This window comes from Hakea prostrata, chromosome 1, assembly GCF_041222555.1.
Source record: "Hakea prostrata isolate BN-2017 chromosome 1, UWA_Hpros_2, whole genome shotgun sequence".
In the NCBI taxonomy this organism is placed as follows: Eukaryota; Viridiplantae; Streptophyta; class Magnoliopsida; order Proteales; family Proteaceae; genus Hakea; species Hakea prostrata.
The window spans coordinates 4,644,733-4,661,810 of NC_142600.1; the positions used below are offsets into that span (position 1 = coordinate 4,644,733).

Below are 17,078 nucleotides of genomic sequence, written 5' to 3' on the forward strand. Positions count from 1 at the left end.
TCACGGTCCCACCGTGGGCGGCAGATATCGCCAACCCTAGGCCCTAGGCTCCTCCAAATTTCATAAATCGGTATTAGTTTTCAATTCATTTACACGTGTTCTTTATCAATCACGCAAGTCACGCGGCATATTAAAAATCAGACCGATTCTTATCTACTCGGCTTGGACATATCGGAATCTAAAAATCTTTTCTTTATGGAAATCGGAATCTTTTATCATGAGTAGTAGTTACATGGAACACCGAACACCTCAAAACCAAGTGCTCTGCACATCTGATCACCGGCATCACCCACAGTCTCAGGTAAAAAGACTGAAATGGGTTTCTAATAATCGTGTCATGTCAGCCTTATCCAAAAACCAGTAACCCACTCAACCACCACCCACCACTGTCTTTCCTCTTTCGAGTCTTATATAAAAAGGATGAACAACCGACGATGTTCATCACCAATCACAATCTACTCAAGAGATTTCAGTTTTTTCTCGTCTGGCTCTTTGAAGCATTTCGCACGGTTCGCGAGGAAGAAGAAGAAGAAGAATGGCGGATATCGCTCTCTTGATCGTGGAAGACTACGAGAGTAGAATGACCAGAAGCATTGAGAAAGCAGGTGGGATTGGGAACAAGCAAGGTGAAGATCTCGGTTTCTTCTTTCGTTCTCGTCGGAGTCTCGGTGAGTACTCTTGGATCAAGAACGTCCAGGAGAAGTTCGATTTCGCCAAAAGGACTCTCAGTCCTGAATCTGAAGTTAGTCTTGCTGCCAGAAACGGTTTCTTCTCAGCCTGATTTACTTTCAGTCTCAGAATTTCATCGATGCTGATCATGATTTCTCTTTCCTTTCTTGATGCCGACAAAGTTCTCGGTATAAATGAATTCGTCTTCTGATGTAACCTTTAACTCTCTGTACAAAATGCACATTAATTTCTTTCCAAAACTGCGTTAACTCGTTTCAAATTAAATGAAGAAACGGTTCATCGTTTTGCTGCTTCTGTAATCCAGAGATTTTGAATAGAATTTCTGTCACTGATCAGTTTTGCTCGTGATCTGTTAGGTACAGTAACCAGAGGCTCTGAGTTCAGATCATTCTCTTGTCAATTACATCACATGATTCTTGTTATAAGGCTATGTAAAGCAAGAAAACTAAGATCGATTATTTTTTTTTATGACAAAAACCATTGAGAAAAGACCGATGAAGATGAAATTGTGCCCCAGACATTGCACAAGACATCTCACATGACAAAGCCCAAGCCGCTCCAATCTCAAGTGGTTGGCTTGGTTACAGAGACCACTGCTAACGGGGTCAAAATTCGAATCTCTTTAGGTCAAAGGGAAAGTTCTCTTCTGCACTAATTTAAATTAGGGTAAATTAAATTTACATTCATCAATTAGAATAATGGGAGCAGTCTTAGCAATGGTAGATGTACCTTATCAAAATTGCTGAAATTTAAGAATTTAACGAACTTTTCTAGTCATTTTTGTAAAACAATCATATGTCAAGTGAAAAATAAAAGAAAATTCAATAAGTAAGTTAATCTGATCATTTATCAGGATAATAATAGATGAAAGAAAATTCAGTAAGTTCATCTGATGGGTTTGGGTTAGTCAAGCGGTTTAAGATCCACCCGCCCATGGGAATATCTGGGTTTTTATCCACTTGGGCATATATTAGTAATTTAATCCCCACCTCAGCTATTTTGCATTTTTTTTTTTTGGAAAAAACCATTTTGGGTTAGTCAAGCGGTTTAAGATCCACCCGCCCAAAGGAATATCTGGGTTTTTATCCACTTGGGCATATATTAGTAATTTAATTCCCACCTCAGCTATTTTGCATTTTTTTTTTTTTTGAAAAAAACCATTTTGCACGATAGGATCTGTTAGTAAATTAATAGAGTTAATTTATGTATTTGAGCAAATCTTGTTTATGGGACAATTCATCTCGATAATTGTGCGTATGTTTCGCAATCTTCTTTAGGTTAGGCTGCCAGTGTACCACCAGCAGGATTGCATACGACATCCGAAGAGGAAATTATTAGCGGAAACATGCGTAACTGTTTGTGGAAGTTTTTGTGTAGTGGTAGTAAAAAGTAAAAACAAACTAAAAAGGGAAAAAATTCCTTCCCCTATCTCTCTTGAGTGTGGTTCATGTTAGGTTTATTTTAAATAATATATGGATGTTTGAAGAAGGTAACCACAAGGAGCATCAAACTAATGACCTTTTCACCAAGATGTGTCGATCATTACCAACTGAAGAACTGATGGAAGAATAAGAGTGGTCAAAGACTGATACAGTAGTCCTGTCAGGAGTAGTGTTCCAAATAAGTGTCTTAGTGGTTATATTAATACAGTAATCCAGAAGTGGGGGGATTTAAAGTGGCATAAAGAAACATTAGTGGTGCGCGGCTGCGCGCAAGCTGGCCCTGATGAAACCTCATATCCAAAAAAAAAAAAAAAAAAAAAAAAAAAACATTAGTTGCTTGATTATTATAGATATTTAAGAGAAGTGGAAGAAAATTGAGATGCCATGTTGTGGCTGCTGGTTTGGGCAGGATCTGGATTGCTTCTTCACTATTGCACCAGATTTTGTCCAGTTGAGTGCCCTTGACTATTAGATGAATAAGTATTCCTGGATTGCTTTGAGCATAGTTTCCAAATGACTTCCATCTTCAATCACACTTTCTTTCAGTAACATTGGTTTTTGGTTGTTAATGTGACCCCCACACTCCCATGCCGCTTTGTTTAGAATTCTGTCAAATACCCCTGCACAAAATAAAACATGTGAGTGCAAACGCATATCATAGCATGCATCATATAACGTAAGCATTTATTGCCGTCATAACCATCATGGGTATTGGTGTTCATGACATTGTTTGGTTCTGACGTTGTATTAAATTTGAGGTCATAAACCCATTTTGAAATGTTAACCAGTAGTTTGTGGGGGTTGGGCTTGTGCCGAGCGAAAATTAATCTATTCCGTTCGGTCCACAAGAAATAGCAAGTTATTATAAACACCGAAAAGAACCATCAAGTAGTGTCCCTATAGGAACTCCCTTTAAAAAAATAAAAAACTCTCAAGTAAATGAGTTGAGTTGAGTTGACTTAAAGAGTTCTTGAAAAACTATCAAGAAGTTCAGTACAATACTATCAGCTTTCTTGCACAAACTTTAGATCTTAGAACCAAATTCTTGTGACACAACACCACAACAGAAGTTCGATTTCTTACCCATTTCATTGTTTCTCACTGTTCTTGAGCGTTAAAGTGTTTATGATTGCAGCTGAACAAGATTAGACTCACTAGGCTCTTGGGATGCAAAGTAACAAGTTGCCAGTCTATTATGGTATTTTCAAAAAATAAAAATACAATTTTTTATTTATTATTGTCCCTATACTCTAACTTAATTACTAATCGAATCTTACTTTTTTTTGCAATTATTTTTAACCCCTTGGTGTCACGAGACTTTAACATTAGATTGGTAAGTTAAGCATAAGAGACATTTTGAGGTATAAAAAAGGAAAGGTTGTGAGATAGCATTGTGTACGCAGCATAACATTAAATGGACGGTTGGTCGGTAGGTGAATAGTAGTGAGAGGAGAGGAGGCTATGCCCAAGGTTCGACATGTCGACTCGTGTCGCCGTGTCGGACTCTGGCGATACGGCGACACGGGCGACATGTCGCCAAAAGTCGCTCGACTTTTGGCAAGGGTTCGATGAAAAATCGAACCCCTATTTCGAAGGGTATTTGGGGTCATTTTGACATGAAATTTGACGTGTAACCTAATTTGAGGCCAATAAACACATTGGGGGTGTTATTTTGACCTAAAACATCACCTAACCTAAAGTTTATAATTAACACATGTCCAACTATATGCGGGCAAAACTGGAAGTTTGGAAAATTCATATAAACTAATGTAAATATGCAAAGAGAACACAAATACACAAGTAGTAAAGAGATGTACTAAAGTTTACAATTCATTATACAACTATGTTGAGTATGGCTCATGCTTCACATATTGTTGCCGACGGATACGGGGTCCCGCTCATCACTTTGGCAAAAAGCGAAAGAAAAATCGGCGAAAAACAAACGAAAGGCTGTTATATATGGTGAATGTAGCGATATATCGCCGATTTTTCGGCGACATATCACCGACATAATGAACTATGGCTATGCCGCTATGGTGAAGGCACAAACGAATAAAAGAAAAGAAAGAGAAAAGAAAAGAAAAAATAATAACAAATAATAGTATGTGCTTCCCTAGGAGATGACCCCGATTCCCTAACTTGTAGTGGAATGAAATCTCTAGGTATTATTCCAAAAAAAAATTCATTACTTATTTAATTTTACTTAAACTATAAATTTTATGGTGGTTTATCTCGTTTTTAGTGATCTTTACGTCTAAAGAAAAATTCATGAAGCTAGGGATGTAAATGGATAATCGAAATCCACTTTTGAATTTGCACCTGCATCCGTTTAGGGGTATCCGAATCCGTCCAACAAAATTATCCGATTAAGTTACTTATTTAGATTTATTTTTTTATTTTTATAAATTTTTTTAACCTCTGATATGTGATTATTTTTTCTAGATTTTCTACCTAAATAGTCACCAAAGTTATTAAATTCTTAAATTTCAAACCTAGTTCCCACAAATAAAATAGTAAGATGTAAACTAGTAGTTGAAAACTTGTATTTAATCTGTATTCATGTCCATGTAGAAGAATTTACTTAAGAAAATAACTATCCGATTGAATCAATCCGAAAACCGATAGGATATTCGATCCGAATCCGGTCCGTTTACCCCTTACATGAAGCCCATCAACCGCCTTCCATGTTTACACGATAGAATAATAGCCCAAACTGTAAAACCCTAGTTGAAGCATTTTTTACGGTAAACCCTGGGTGAAGTTAATCGTTTTATGATAGGTTTAATTTCTGGTTTGATCATTGGTTCGGTTGTGGACTGACAGGCCACTATTGAGTTGGATTAGAGTTAGACGAACCAAACCTAATAGGTTTTTTTGGAACCCCAATGCCAATAACCTCACTTTTGTTGAAGTTGTTCAATTCGAGGCTTCGAGCATTATCGGCTCAGTTATTCGGTTCGGTTTTGATTCAATGGTAACTATAAAACCAATACCCTTTTTAAATATAAATTTTTTTTTTGGTACCCTTTGCCCTTTGGGAGACGAATCTTCTTTTACGGTTATACCCCTGTTACTCACTCTACGTTGCAACATCTACGTTGCGAGTTGCAACCAAACGCCATGCACCCATTTAGAGACAACCCTGCTCGATTCGCAAGAACTTGACACTCTCTACGTGTGTGCTGTCGCTGAAAAGAAACAGAAGTCTACGATGAGCATTTATCGAGGTGAAAAAGATGATGGGGAAAAAAGTGAAGTGATGGGAACTAAAGAAATTGTTGAATTCACAGATCAGTTGGAAAGATTCATACAAGAAAAACCACCAGAGGAGTTGAGATTAGAAGATGACAGGGAAAAATGTGAAGTGATGGGAACTAGAGAAATTGCTGAATTTGCTGATAAGTTGGAAAGATTTATACCAGAAGAACCACCAGAGGAGTTGAGATTAGAAGATGACAGGGAAAAAGGTGAAGTGATGGGAACTAAAGAAATTGCTGAATTCGCTGATCAGTTGGAAAGATTAATACAAGAAGAACCACCAGAGGAGTTGAGATTAGAAGATGATAGAAAGAAAGATTCATACAAGAAGAACCAGAGGAGTTGAGATTAGAAGATGATAGGAAAAAATGTGAAGTAATGGGAACTAAAGAAATTGCTGACTACGCAGATGAGGTGGAAAGATTCATACAAGAAAAACCAGAGGAGTTGAGATTAGAAGATGATAAGGAAAAAAGGTGAAGTAATGGGAACTAAAGAAAATGCTGAGTGATAAAGGTGCCTCGAGATATCTTCATTTTGGATGTAGGGGTCTTTTAGGGCTATGAGTGACTACTACATCGTGGACAGATACCATAATTCATTGCATTTTTGCATTCCCCTTCATATTCATACATGCTGATTTTCACTTTTCAAGCACATAAGAAACCTTAATCATTCTTACATGCATAGAGGAAGAATTGGATTTGTAGTAAGAGATGCAAATGGAAGGATTAAATTAAGTAGCTGTTTATAGACTTCTCATCAGTAGCTCAAGGGGAGATACTAGTTGTCCGTGAGGGGTTATTACATTGTCTTCAGGAGCATTGGCAAGAAGTATGTTTTGAAACTAATTGTAAGGAAGTGGCTGATATACTTTGTTATAGAATCCCCTCCCTCCCCAATAGAGTTGTTTTCTATTACTCAGGCAGGATATAGAAATCTTGAGACAAGATCTCAATGTAAATTTTGGTTTTATTTCTAGGGACATGAACAATCTTGCTTATTCCTTAGCCAGGAAAGCTAGCTCTTAACTATACAGGCAGGGTATAGTGGAATTCCTCTTCAATTCTTGGTTGTTTGAGGTTTGTTCAGCAACTTTGAATGCTTCCTGTTATAATGAATGATCTTTTCTTTACCAAAATAATAATAATTATTATTATTATTCTTACATAACTCGAATTATAGATAGGTAAAGAGGTAATAAAGTTATAATTTGTTCAGAATAGGTTTCTTATGTAAGCATTATAGGGATAGAAAGTTGACTAACAATACTGTTTTATACCTCATCAGCAAAATGTTTAACCTTGCCAAATGCCAAATACAAGATGATGTCCCTTAATTATGTTATTTTATTACTGATATTGTGTTGACAGATAATAATGCGAAGTTTGAGTTATAAACCATGATCAATTTTGGACTTTAATAGATTATATGGTGTCTGACCTTATTCAAAATTGAGGAGGGGATGAGATTCTGAAGTCATCAATATTTAAATATCTGGGTTCTGTTCAGAAAAAAAGAAGGCAATAATTCAACTTGAACCAAATTAAGGATATTCGACTTGAGTACTGTTGTGTTACTGGTGTACCTTACATTGAGATCCTATTACAATTCGTTGATATGATTCAGGATTCTTACAAAATATAATAGCAGCTGACAGAGGAAACCAAAATAAAGGTGGATTTGTCTTTCAGCCTATAAATGTCAATGGGTCAAGTCAGTTTCGGTTTGGTTTTTCTGATTTCATGTTGAAACCAACTAACTCAAACATGGATCATTAGCAAAGTTTCAGGCTCAATTAAGGTTGGGTTGGATTTGGAATAACGGTTTGGGCTTAGGTTGGGTCGTTATTGAGATCACTACCAACCCATTAGCACCATTTTCAGCCAATTTCACATAAAATTACATTTGGACTTAGGTCTTGGACTTGGGCATATATAGAAACTGTGAATGAAAATGCTGTGGTAAGTTCTCCTCTTCTTAGTATTTTCTTTGTCTATTCTGAATTTTGTTGAACTTTTTTTTTTAATCAATTCCGCGGGTTTCAGAACAAGATTTGGAGGAAACATATGAGCTTCCATTTCGGAGCTGTATAGAACAAGCCAACGCTAGTTGTCTGATGTGTTCCTGCAATTCGGTAAATGGAGTCCTTGGATGTGTAATGGAGGATCTGTTGCATAAGGCTCAAAACAAATGGGGATTCAAAGGGTATATTATACAAGAAATTCCTGCATTTTCCATAAACCCATATGAATTTTGTGCCATCATAGTTTGAATTATTGCATTTGAATTGATACGAGGAATAAAATGCAGATATGTCACGGCTGACTGTGACACAGTGGCCACTATCTATTAATTTCTTTTGCTCCAGCACTCTTGTTCGTATTCTATTTTTCTGGTAAAAACCCATGAATTCAATTCACTGAATTTTCATGAGCAGGAATGGATATGGACTGTGAAACATTTTTGATTGACCACACTCAGTCAGCAATTGAGCAAGGGAAGATTCAAGAAAAGAGGACTTAGATAAAGCTCTCCTTAACCTGTCTTCAGTGCAACTGCGTCTAGCCATGGTATCCTTAAAGACGGCACTATCATTGCCGTCAAGTGTGCCAAGCTCGTTGACACCAAAGGCACCGATCAGGTCCTCAATGAAGTGAGAATCCTCTGCCAGGTAAACCATCCCAGTCTCGTACGCCTCCTTGTCTGCTGTGTTGAACTGGATCAACCTCTCATGGTGTACACCTTATACGATCATCTTCACAGCCAGCACCGGTAATGCTAGCATCATCATCGGCAACGCCTTAGGATGCCAAGCGAATCACACCAGTTATAGATAGTGGTGTTTAACGAAGACGAAATGAATGGGAATGAAAAGGAAAAACGGTTCGATTTGGTTCGGTTCATATGTTTGGAGTTAACCTGTAAAATTAGCCATAGATTTATTTAAGTGGATGAATTTTGCATGTGGGGTTTTTAACGATCAATATTCAACTCGAATCTTATAATCTAACCGTCCGCTGCTTGGAGAGCCACTGCTCCGGTTCTCGGTTAAAAGCCCAACCTCCCACGGAGAGATCCTGGGTTCGCACACATCCGGCAGCACTTATATTAGTAATATTCCTATTTCTATATATAAATTCTTCGGATTAAAAAAAAAAAATCGCCTTGAGGGGATGAAGTCGTAGTGAGCACAAGCTGGCCCGGATGAACTCATTCCCAAAAAAAAAAAATTCCCATCTGGAGGTCCATTTTGTCCATTTCTTTGACCTGATAAAATTCCACAAAACGTCTCGGATGCGCTTTGTATTCGTATCGTCTTTAATGTGCAACGAGCAACGTCTGTTTGTATTTTGTAGTTCTCTGCAAGTAAGCTTCCTCTCTCCTCTTTCTCCGTTCACACACGTTTGTTTCCTTGATCATCTCAAAACTTCCTTTTCGTTACGAAGATCCCGATCTTCAATATGTTGAATGGTATGTTTAGGAAATCAGCTGATTGGAATTTTGCTGCAGTTGATCGTTTTCTGTTGCTTTATTTTGGAACCCTAGATCATGTAACCAACCAAACTGTAAGTTTATAGCTTGGATTTAGAATATAGAATTAGAATTCGGTGTTTCTGAGGAGGAAACGTTAATTGATTATGAAGCAGATCTCGCTTTTGTTTTCAGGGAACTGATTCTTGAAGCGGTAATTTTTTTCCCCCTCTTAGTGTTCGGTGGACTCGGTTTCTGTATCTTGATTTTGTGAGGCTTGTAAATTGCGTTGTGGCCTCGGTGGTAGCAGACAATGACGAAAAAAACCAGTAGCTGTGCTATATGCGAGAACTCAAATCTCGCTTCCATATGTACTATTTGCGTCAATTACAGGTACGTTTTACTTCTGTATGGATGCTGACACACTATTTGGAGATTCGGGTTTGTTTCTTGACGAACCTTATTGGTTTGAAGATTGATATAACAACAAGCGAAAGGATACTTTACTACTTGATTACATGGGTATCTAATAGTGAAGACTGAGCAATTTTACTGCTATCAATTTTAATTTTTGGATTCGTTCAATCACTTCATTTCTTTTGTGATAATGAAGAAACAATTACAGGATTGGACCATGCACCATGAAATTTATATGACTTAAGCTTAATTGCAGATTAAATGAGTACAGCACCTCCTTGAAATCACTGAAGAGTGTTCGGGATTCCCTGTATTTGAGATTGAGTGCAGAGCTCATTGCAAAGGTACTCCGTGAAAATATAGGGTTTTTCTTTTTCTTTTGGTGGGTTTTGGGGGGGGGGGGGGGGGCACGTGGGTGTCATGGCTGCTGTGATTATTGTACTATTGTAGGCATTTATCGTATAGTGGTGAAACAAAGTGCAGGGAAATTTATTTCTTCTTTCATATTAACTTCTCCAAAACCAGACTTCAAATCTGAAATGTGCTGAGACAATTGTTTACGTATCACTTACAGGGAAAAGCTGATGACCAGCGCAGCTGGAGAGTGCTTCAGGAAGAGAAACTGTCAAAGTTGAGGGAGAAACTCCATCTTACAGAGAAACAACGCATGCAATGTTGGTCTTCTCATAGGTTAAACCATTTGAAATTTAGGTTATATATTTGAGGTAATCTCTGATTCTAAATTTTTCATGTTTGACTGTTGATTTCTCCTCAAGCTAAGGTGAAGCTCGAAAAGATGTCTAATGATTTGAAAGTTAGATATGGGATGGTTGAATCAGCTCTCAGTACGGTAGTACATCTCTCTTTATTTCTCTAATTTTCATGCGCTCTAGTGGCCACCCGCATCATCTAAAGCTAAAATTAACCCTTTTGAACATCTTCAGCGTAAATTCATAGTCTTTCATCTTCTTTCTAGTTGGAGAAGAACCGTGCAGAGCAGCTGGAAAAGTTCTACCCAAATCTGATTTGCACTCAAAGCTTGGGGCTTGTAAGATCCTACTTTCAAGCTTCAATATGATTACATTTCATTCGTGACACAATAACATAGTTGTTGAGGTGACTGCGCGAACAGGGCACTGGATAGGGCAAGGTGACTAGGTGCCTGAATGCCTGGTGACAAGGCAACACCTTGACAACAATGTCATAATAACACATCTTCTTAGTACTATATGCGTACTTGAATGTTTCTATTCCCTTTGAAATTGCAGTTTGTCTAACCTACTAAAGTTATCTGTGGACTGTAGATGGCTATTACCTCTGAACGTCTTCACAAACAATCAGTGGTTATAAAACAGATCTGCAAATTGTTCCCACTACGCCGGGTAAGGACTTAATCTACTTTTTATTGGACTAGTACAAGTAACCAAGTTGTTATCACTTTGTTGTAGACTTTCCATTATTATTCTGATTTCTTAGAATAATTCTTAGGTATTTTTTATTTAGTTAAGGTAACTTTTTGAAGTTTCATGTGATAGAACACTTGTGACAAGATCACTGTGTCCCTTTTTGGTTGGATAGGGGGTGTGGGACCCATGTGTGTGTTTTTTTTTTTTTTTTTTTTTTGGTGGGGGGGGTGTGTGTTGGAGATCTACCTATCTATCATTGCTCCATGGAACTTCAACTGCATATGCTAGAGATTTGAAGAGGCGGCGGAGGGGTTTAAGACTAGAGAATCAAACCTCTGACTTTCTGGCAGCTTGTGCTCTATTGGCAAAGCACCAACTGCACTAGAACGTGTCTTCATCTCACATGCTTTTGGGGTTAAGGTTGGGGATGATAAAATGAACAAAGGTGGATCTTTTTTCATTCTTCAGTGTGTTTGGTTGGTCTTTTAACGAAATTTTGTTGAGCAAATATTGCACTGTACTTCAAACAAATTTCCAAAATTATGATTTATTTTCCTAAAATCTACAAATTATGCCATTTTCTTTCTCAAGCAGAAAGGAGATGGGTACTCTTAGTTTCTAGTGGTGGCTGCAGCCAGAAGTGCTTAGCCCCTGGAAATTGCTGCACATGCAGACAGTGATTACTCTGGGAAGAACAGGGGATCTGAGGGAGAAAACGAGAATTTAGAGGTGAGATTGGAAAGGGTGATTAGGTGGGCAGAGATTAGCCTCTTGATTTTTTTTTCTCCTTGGGGGGGGGGGGGACTTGAAGGAGATAGAACTGAGGAGATTGGTGGTTGGTTTGAAGGAGAAAGATGGACTGGAAAATGCTGGGGGGAGAGATCAGGGATTTTGGGGGAAGACCAGAGAAAGAGAGAAATCAGAAGTGGATCCCTTCATCAAATGCTTCTTTATCTCTCTTTTCTTCATCCCTCATACTGCTATTTGTGCATTTGATTACTGTTTAAAAAAAATTCCAAGATGTGTAGGTTATATTCTTCTCTCTCTCTCTCTCTCTCTCTCTCTCTCTTGTTTGTTGGGTGGGGATGAGGGCTATTGGCTTACTAGTGGTCTGGTAAGATAACTTGGGTTTGGCGTTGAAATGTTTCCCATTATTGACACTTGTTTTCCGTATTTCAAAGTCAATTTTCTTATATATTTTTTGTCTTGTTTCCCACATGTCATCAACCGTCATAAAGAGGAGGTGATAGTGACTTAATAACCTATGTGTCTAGTGTTTAAACGAAGATTAATTGATCTAGGGTAATGCTATGTGTATCCTTGCATTGGTTACAATGGTTTCTAAAAGCTATTCCTCATTTCTTCAGTCCCCTCATCCTTTGGATTGATGCATGTCATTCCATTTCCAATGTAAAATTTATATAAAATACTTCAATATGTTTCTTGTTCGTTATTAGGACTCTTTAATGTTCACTTTTAGTGATAATTAAGACCCAAAGTTCTTTAATTACTCAAAGCTGAAAAAGGAAAAGGAAATATGGAAATACTGATGATGATCGTCTTACTAATCCCCTAACTGAATTGGATACTGTTTGTTGTATGTTTGAGCAAGGTAGTTTCTCACCCATTACAAGAGAATATTACTGGTAGTTGGCTGTTATCTTTCAAAAATATGAACGGTTCCATCATTGCCTGATCATTTGATTGGGAATGAAATTTCCAGGTAAATATAGACGGAGATAGAAATGATGGATCTGGTGGTCAGTATGAACAAATATGTAATGCACGATTACCACGTGGACTAGATCCTCACTCTGTTCCATCCGAAGAGCTTGCTGCCTCTATGGGGTAACTATCTTTTACTTTAAATCTGGTTTTGGAAGGTCAACAACACAAATTCTGTTGAAAAATGTAATACTGTCTGGTTAATTTTTTCTTTCGAGTAAATAGGCTTTCGAATTAAATTTATATTGATGCCCCATCAGTTGAAAAACAGATATATGATGCAACTTCTAAATCTGGTTGTCCATAACCTCACTGCTCCTGCCCTTCACAACTCAGGTTTTGCGGTAAGCTTTGATGCATATGCTTTATATTATACTTTAGTATTGCCTCAAATACTAATACATTGAGCTTTTCACATACCTACAATGGTTCATTTCTTTTTTCCCAAATAACTATGTATTTGCATCGTTGTTCCTAATTCATTATTTCATCTGAAATGTGCTCAGGGTTCATGTTCACGTATTTGGCAAAGAAATTCATACTGGGATGCCCGTCCAACTTCTCGGAGGTATTTTGAATGAAAATGCTATCCTACATAGTTAATCTTAAATTTATCAGTTCAGTCCAAATGATAGTGTCTTTTATGCAGCAATGAATATCCACTTTTTATTCCACGTCAGAATTGTTGCTCCACCAGTGGAGACAATTCGTGGTCAGATAGAAGCTCAAGTAACTTCGGTGTTGCCTCAATGGAGTCAGAGAAAAGACCCCATCTGGATACTGCCGGAAGTTCTAGCTTTAATTACTCTTCTGCGTCTTCACATTCAATTGAAACTCACAAAGACCTGCAGAAAGGGATATCACTTCTTAAGAAAAGTGTGGCTTGCATTACTGCATACTGTTACAATTCATTGTGTTTGGATGTCCCCTCTGAGGCATCCACTTTTGAAGCATTTGCAAAGCTGTTGGCCACATTATCTTCTTCTAAGGAAGTTCGATCTGTTATGTCCTTGAAAACGGCATGTTCAAGGTAAATGTCACTCTTTTCTTTTATATTAGTTAGTCCACATGGGTGGACAATCAATCTTATGGCTGTGTAGTCAATAGTATTTACTATGCCTTCTTTGATAAATGAATTAAACCTTGAGAGATAAATGTGGAATACACTTGGGAAAAAAATTAACATCATTAGATTATACCAAGGTGCTTCCCGTCCAAATTTATTTGTAGCTGATTAGATTCCTAAGATGTTTCCTTTGCTCTGGCCTTGATACAGTTGAACTGAAATAAAAATATCCAAGCAAATGGTGCAAAAACCTTCCCTCCTATAATGTTTAGTGCCAGCCTGGTCCAAAAATTGGTTTTATTTTAAATCTTTAATATTACTTGGTCATGGGCTGCGTTCTTATTTGTAAAAAGCTCAATCCCAGGGCATAAATTTCAAGTATAGAGGGTGCATTCAATTTAGTCTTTTAATTTGGTAGTCTAGCATGTAGGGTCACCTGAATCCTGGCGATTAAGATTAAGTAGTTCTGATCTAATTATAATTAGTCTCACTAATGCAAATCTAGTTAGTATTTGTGTTGTGCTTCATTAGGTTATTAATTGTTTGATTCTGTCACTCACAAACAGTTAAAAGATTATTCGCAGACTACAGGAGTTACGTATAAATCCATGGGAGGATAATTGTAGTTTGTTTTGGTTTCTAGCCTTCATTCTTTTGATTGGTTGCAGTTGCATACATACAATTCCTATGTCATGTCTTTGAACCTTTTGAATGTTTGTTTTTTTTGAACAATTCAAACCGATTATAATCTTAATATGCAGTAGAAGTATGTTGTGCAGGAAATTTTAGTTGGATCCTTTTATAAAAATTTCTTGGAGATCTCCTACAGAATATGGCCTTGAATTTTCTGATTTCTTGGCCCTCCCGCCCCGGGATCTTACATGGCTCTTAAACTTCTCTGCAGATCATCTAAGCAAATTCAACAGTTAAACAAATCTGTATGGGATATAAATTCGGCCATTTCATCGAGCAGTTTATTGGAGAGTGCTCATACAACACCTATAATGGTATGATCCTATTCCCTTGACCCTTGACTCTGTTGGGAATGATTTAAGTGTGCTTCCATAATGGTGTGGATATTATTTGATGATCAACAATATCATTACTTACATGCAACTTTGCACCACCACCAAGTTGGCCTGTTGGTAATGACCAACACCTCTTAGTGAAGAGGTCAGGGTTCAATTATCGCTGCTGGTATATGTAATAGCCCCCATCCTCTATATACATAAAGTCGTGAGTTCAAAAGAAAAAAAGGAATATGCAACTTTGCTCTCTTTTCGGCTTTGGCTGTGCTTTTAGGAAATGTTGAGGGGAATGCAAGAAACTAATGGCAGCTGCTGAAGTTGGATGTTAATTTATTTTTCTCATATAAGGACTGTTCCTTTCATGTTTATTCTTTTGCCTTCATTGTTACTTCATAAAAGGTACTGTGTCAATTGGAAAGAAAGGCATCATGGACTTGTTTAATTTTCTATTCTTATCTGGACTGCCTCTCTTACCTATTTCTCATTCATGTTGTTATATTGCAGCGGAACCATTTTGAGAATAACCTTTCCAATTCTGCTGCTAGTTTTCTTTATGCAACTGAGACGTCTGACACTGTAAAGCCAGAAAGCCTTGCTGAAGGGTGGGATATTGTGGAGCACCCCACTTTTCCTCCTCCACCATCCCATGCAGAGGACATAGAGCATTGGACTCGAGCCATGTTTACTGATGCTACAAAGAGGAGATGATGCTATTGTACATTGAATTCTGTAAGTTCCAAATACTTGGACATACAATGTGCTCTACGTAGTAACCATGATCTATAAATTCCCCATTTGTATCCAAATTCAATGAAAATAGAAGGGAGTTGTTTCTGGCTTGGCTTGTTTATCACTTGTGGTTGGCCTTCGTACATGCGTGCGCCTGCCAGAATGCCTCCTAGACCTTGGTCACCTTGGTGGTGTTGCCTTACCCCACCTTAGGTCGGCTAGATGCTGTGACAGCTATGTCAAGGACCATAAAAGACCCCATATAGTTTCCAAATGATGAAAGCACTGCTTAGAGGACCAATGGTTTTGTTTGCTGTACTGCAAAAATGATACTCTCCAGAACTGAAATTCTTTGATGATTGCTGTTGAATGGCTTTTAGCTGTCTTCAAGTGTTTTAAGTGCTTGCTTACATTGGATATTGTTGCAATTTAAGTTGGGTCTTACATGATTAAAAGCTTATCTGTTTTTTTTTTTATACAAACAATCGTTAGTGGTTGTAATACCTGAAAACTTTCAAGTATTTCCTTTCTTATTTTGATTAGGCAAACAACGCTTATCGTGGAAAATGCAAAAACCTTAGTTGGACTCTTCATATTAAGGCTATGGTGAAAGAGGAAAGAAGGAAGTGATACTCTGTACTCATTTGTCAGATAATGACGATTAATTTCCTCTTGATACTTGATAGTTGGACTCCTTAGGATTTGTTCAAACTTTTGATTTTCTTCCTTTTCTCCCCTTGTAACTGTGGAATACCTGTTAGTCTCTTCTGCATTCGGAAATGTATCTGATTCTGCTTTCTGATCTATTATTTTTATCTGTTTTCACCGTGTTGAATAGGTACATTGAAGACTGGAAAATAGTAGATAACTCGCTCCAGGTACCTGATGTGGTCTTGACATAATTGGCTGGAAACGTTTCTTACATGTAAATAGATGATGGCAGAAATGTTCATAGATGTGAATAAAATAGGCATTTGGTTTATGAATTCTCATACGATGTCATCTCCCATATGGTTGAGATTATTTAACCATTGTTGGAGTTACCCTGTATATTTTCTTAGTTATCCTTGATATGGCAGTTGGTTCATAGAATGTAATGTAGATCCACTTGACAACTAACCAAACCTTGATGAGCATGTCTGGTATGTGCATCAACAAAACGAGCAATTAAATCATTCACTAGTGAGCTTTGAAAGTTCTGAAATCACCAATCTGCTTGCATCTTTTAAGCCTTTTTTTTTGGTGCTGTTAGGTTTGTTTGTAGTTCATCTAGTTTTTTGATATGGACTAACTTGTTTCTCCGCAAGGGGCATTGGAGACTTTCATGAGACATGGTTGTACCAGCTTAATCAAGTTTTTCATAGCTTATTACTTATCAAAGATACTTTCAGACCAAGCTCTAATATGATCATTATTTATCGTAGTTTCTACACTTCTATTTCACCTCATTCTAATTTTTTATGGAACATCACCCGATCATAATTGGTTCCCACCTTGATTTTCGGTTGTCAGAACTATTGGCTACTAACAAAGAGCGTGACAGCGTATGAGATACGAATTGAAACCATGCATGCAAGATTTTTAAACTTAAACGCCTTTTAAAATTCGCGACAATAAAATTTTGTTGTTAGATGAACATAACTGGACAAAGATTTTTTCCATACGTTCAAGAGCTTCTAACTTTTCGACAGACCCTTTGGCTAGACTAGCTCTTTCGGTGCTGTTGGTGATTGACAGTTATGAGTTAACCAACCCTTGACAATTATGTAATGTAGATGCTTAAATAAAGCGTTTGAAAGAATCATTTTAACTCCTTTATTTTTTCTTTTCTTTTTTTTTGTTG

The 17,078-nt window shown here is 37.4% G+C and overlaps 1 protein-coding gene across 10 annotated transcripts; it reads left to right on the forward strand.

The window, feature by feature from the left end:
• The first annotated feature begins 8,653 nt into the window (after positions 1–8,653).
• Positions 8,654–17,029, forward strand: LOC149026845 (DNA-directed RNA polymerase II protein). 10 transcript variants are annotated; one of them, XM_089156619.1, is made up of 15 exons: positions 8,654–8,759; positions 8,875–8,959; positions 9,060–9,257; positions 9,538–9,625; positions 9,856–9,955; positions 10,058–10,131; positions 10,258–10,329; positions 10,586–10,663; positions 12,411–12,535; positions 12,684–12,756; positions 12,919–12,980; positions 13,062–13,442; positions 14,383–14,485; positions 15,011–15,235; positions 16,074–17,028. In XM_089156619.1, exons 3-14 carry the CDS (start codon positions 9,178–9,180, stop codon positions 15,212–15,214), a joined length of 1,440 nt encoding a protein of 479 aa, XP_089012745.1. In that variant the 5' UTR covers positions 8,654–8,759; positions 8,875–8,959; positions 9,060–9,177; the 3' UTR covers positions 15,215–15,235; positions 16,074–17,028. The 10 variants fall into 10 exon arrangements, with proteins under 10 accessions (XP_089012745.1, XP_089012754.1, XP_089012749.1 ...); XM_089156628.1 differs by having other exon boundaries at positions 8,688–8,759; positions 8,904–8,959; positions 9,041–9,257; XM_089156623.1 differs by having other exon boundaries at positions 8,688–8,759; positions 8,904–8,959.
• Positions 17,030–17,078: the final 49 nt, after the last annotated feature.

What these genes read in the sequence shown, in the direction of transcription:
- LOC149026845 (XM_089156619.1), top strand. Translation starts at nt 9,178, where the DNA reads ATGACGAAAAAAACCAGTAGCTGTGCTATATGCGAGAACTCAAATCTC. An exon ending in AGAGAAACAACGCATGCAAT is followed by an intron (nt 9,956 to 10,057) that starts GTTGGTCTTCTC and finishes TTTCTCCTCAAG; the next exon opens with CTAAGGTGAAGCTCGAAAAG. An exon ending in GCACTCAAAGCTTGGGGCTT is followed by an intron (nt 10,330 to 10,585) that starts GTAAGATCCTAC and finishes TGTGGACTGTAG; the next exon opens with ATGGCTATTACCTCTGAACG.